The sequence below is a fragment of the Hermetia illucens genome, chromosome 2 (genome assembly GCF_905115235.1).
Source record: "Hermetia illucens chromosome 2, iHerIll2.2.curated.20191125, whole genome shotgun sequence".
NCBI lineage: Eukaryota > Metazoa > Arthropoda > Insecta > Diptera > Stratiomyidae > Hermetia > Hermetia illucens.
The window spans coordinates 161,623,767-161,626,081 of NC_051850.1; the positions used below are offsets into that span (position 1 = coordinate 161,623,767).

The 2,315-nt window shown below is 39.3% G+C and overlaps 1 protein-coding gene across 1 annotated transcript; it reads right to left on the bottom strand.

Annotated features, from left to right (window-relative positions):
* Window positions 1–1,153: 1,153 nt before the first annotated feature.
* Window positions 1,154–2,015, bottom strand: LOC119648229 (glutathione S-transferase 1-like). Its single transcript, XM_038049849.1, has 2 exons — window positions 1,606–2,015; window positions 1,154–1,457 (listed from the first exon to the last, which is right to left on the bottom strand). The coding sequence occupies exons 1-2, from the start codon at window positions 1,957–1,959 to the stop codon at window positions 1,158–1,160; spliced, it is 654 nt and encodes a 217-aa protein (XP_037905777.1). The 5' UTR covers window positions 1,960–2,015; the 3' UTR covers window positions 1,154–1,157.
* Window positions 2,016–2,315: the final 300 nt, after the last annotated feature.

Sequence of the window (2,315 nt, forward strand, 5' to 3'; positions counted from 1 at the left end):
TGACACCAACCCTCGAGAATTGCATCAAAAGCCTTTGCATTCATCCAAAGTCACAGTGTGGTGTGCAATTTCCTCAGCTGGAATTATTGGTCCCTGGTTTTTTAAGGAAAATGAGGCTACAGTGACAGTGAATTCGGACCGGTACGTAAACATGCTACAGAATTTTTTTTTCCCACGGCTAGAAAATTTGGATTTGGGGGCACTTGGTTCCAACAAGACGGTGCAACAGCACACACTTCAAGAGCATCGATGGCTGTTTTGAGGGAACACTTTCCAGAGCGCCTTATCTCAATTAGAGGCGATTTGGAATGGCCGGCACGCTCTCCCGATCTGTCCCCTTGTGATTTTTTTCTATAGGGTTTTTTTAAACCCCGTGTTTATGTGAACCGTCCAAGAACCCTACAAGATTTGAAGACCAACATCCAAGAAGAAATTGCCAACATAACACCTGCTATGCTAACAAGAGTCATGACAAACGCCAGAAATCGGTTTACGCAATGTATGGAGAATGGGGGACGTCACCTAACAGATTTGATCTTCAAAACAATGTAAATAAAAACTTTAAACATGTACCTAAATTATAAAATATAAATAAATATTTTCCAATGCATACGATAGTTTTTATTGAGTTTTGAAAAAAGGAAGTTATGCTGCCGCACCCTGTACAATTGGAAGCCAGCGTATTCCATTTCGCACATACAAAAAGTAGTTTCTAAATCCATCTTTGATTGTACAGTTTGCGAAATCAAACGGAATTTATACACAAAATTCTCTGCGTACCGTTTTTATGTAAATCAAGGCCAAGCTTTCTTGTCTCAAGCAACGTGTTTCCTGAACACACTTTCGCAATCCGCTTGGGACTATTTTCGTGAAGCGATAATGGGAAAAGATAATAATTTGCCTGATATGAACATTATCGTACATTTATATATAAAATTACGCATGTCATGTTGGCCGGCAAAATAATGACTTAGCATTTATTACACACTTTTATAATCATTATTAGTCATAGTTTGCAGTAATAAACTGTACTTACTTCACTTAGTTTTATCACATCCATGGTTGCAACTTCTATCAAATAAGGAAGTCAGTTTTCTAATTATACATTTTTTATTGCACTTCATTCTGTATTACACTCCACACACATATTGCACTCCTTAAGAGCTCATTTTCTTGATAAACGCCGAAATTTTCTCCAGTCCCTCACCGTTTGCTTTCTGATAGTAGGGAAGCTTGGTCAACCGATCTAACCAGCTACTTATTTTCGGGAACTTTCCCTGTTCGGCAGGTACAAAGTTAATCACAGTTGAAAAGGTAGCCAAGATTGAAAAATCCGCAACCGTGAGGGAGTCTCCAGCGAAGTATTGGTTGCTACCAATGAATTTTTCAAGGAAATCATAAGCTTCGAGTATGGCGGTTTTAGCACTCTCAAGTGCCTGTGGATCCTTGTTGGAGGGCTGGAAATAGAATAAATTAATGAGCTTTTTTAACAAAATTTGCTGGTAAATCTCTGAATTTCAATTAATTTAATATTTTTAGGGATTGGCAAAATAATCTCGCTCACATTTATGTTCATTCATTCATTCATTTAAAGCTGGTACTCACCCCAAAAGTAAACATTCGGCTCATTCGAGGACTTAAAACGCTGCTTTCAAAATGGAGCCTCTGGTCTACTACTGCGCGTTTATATAAATCCTTGGGATACAAGGAATCATCCTTTGCGTATTTCCCAACGAGGTATGTGATGATGGCATGACTGTCCCAAATACACTTTCCATCATCTTCAAGAGTGGGGATGGTATGTTGTGGGTTCTTCTTCAGATATTCTTCCGTTTTGTGCTCATTTTTTTGCAAACTGATTTCGCGGAATTCGTAGTCCAAACCGATGGCGTGAGCTGTGAGTAGGACTGAACGAACAGCAGGACTCAAATCGGTTCCATAAATAATAGGTTTGCCCATCTTGAAATCGAGAACTTTCCTGGAATACTCACCAAGTAATTAAAAATTTTACACTGAGCGCCGCGATCTTCGCTTCACTATAAATACCCGCCCTCTTTATCTATGAGAAGAATTCATTGAACTGGTGATCACAGTAGATCTACTATAGGCAGTACCCACACTAAAATGACCCCACTTGCGAATGGGCATGCAGAAGCTTATCTGTACACATCAGAGACGCTAAACAAGGAAAAGGCATAATCTTCGTCAAATCGCATTGGTAAGAGAGAGATCGGTGAGCTTTTGCTATTCTAGTTCTACGGCGTGCTCACCCTTTTAGCAAAAAGGTGTTTCACGTATTCACTTATACATAGGCA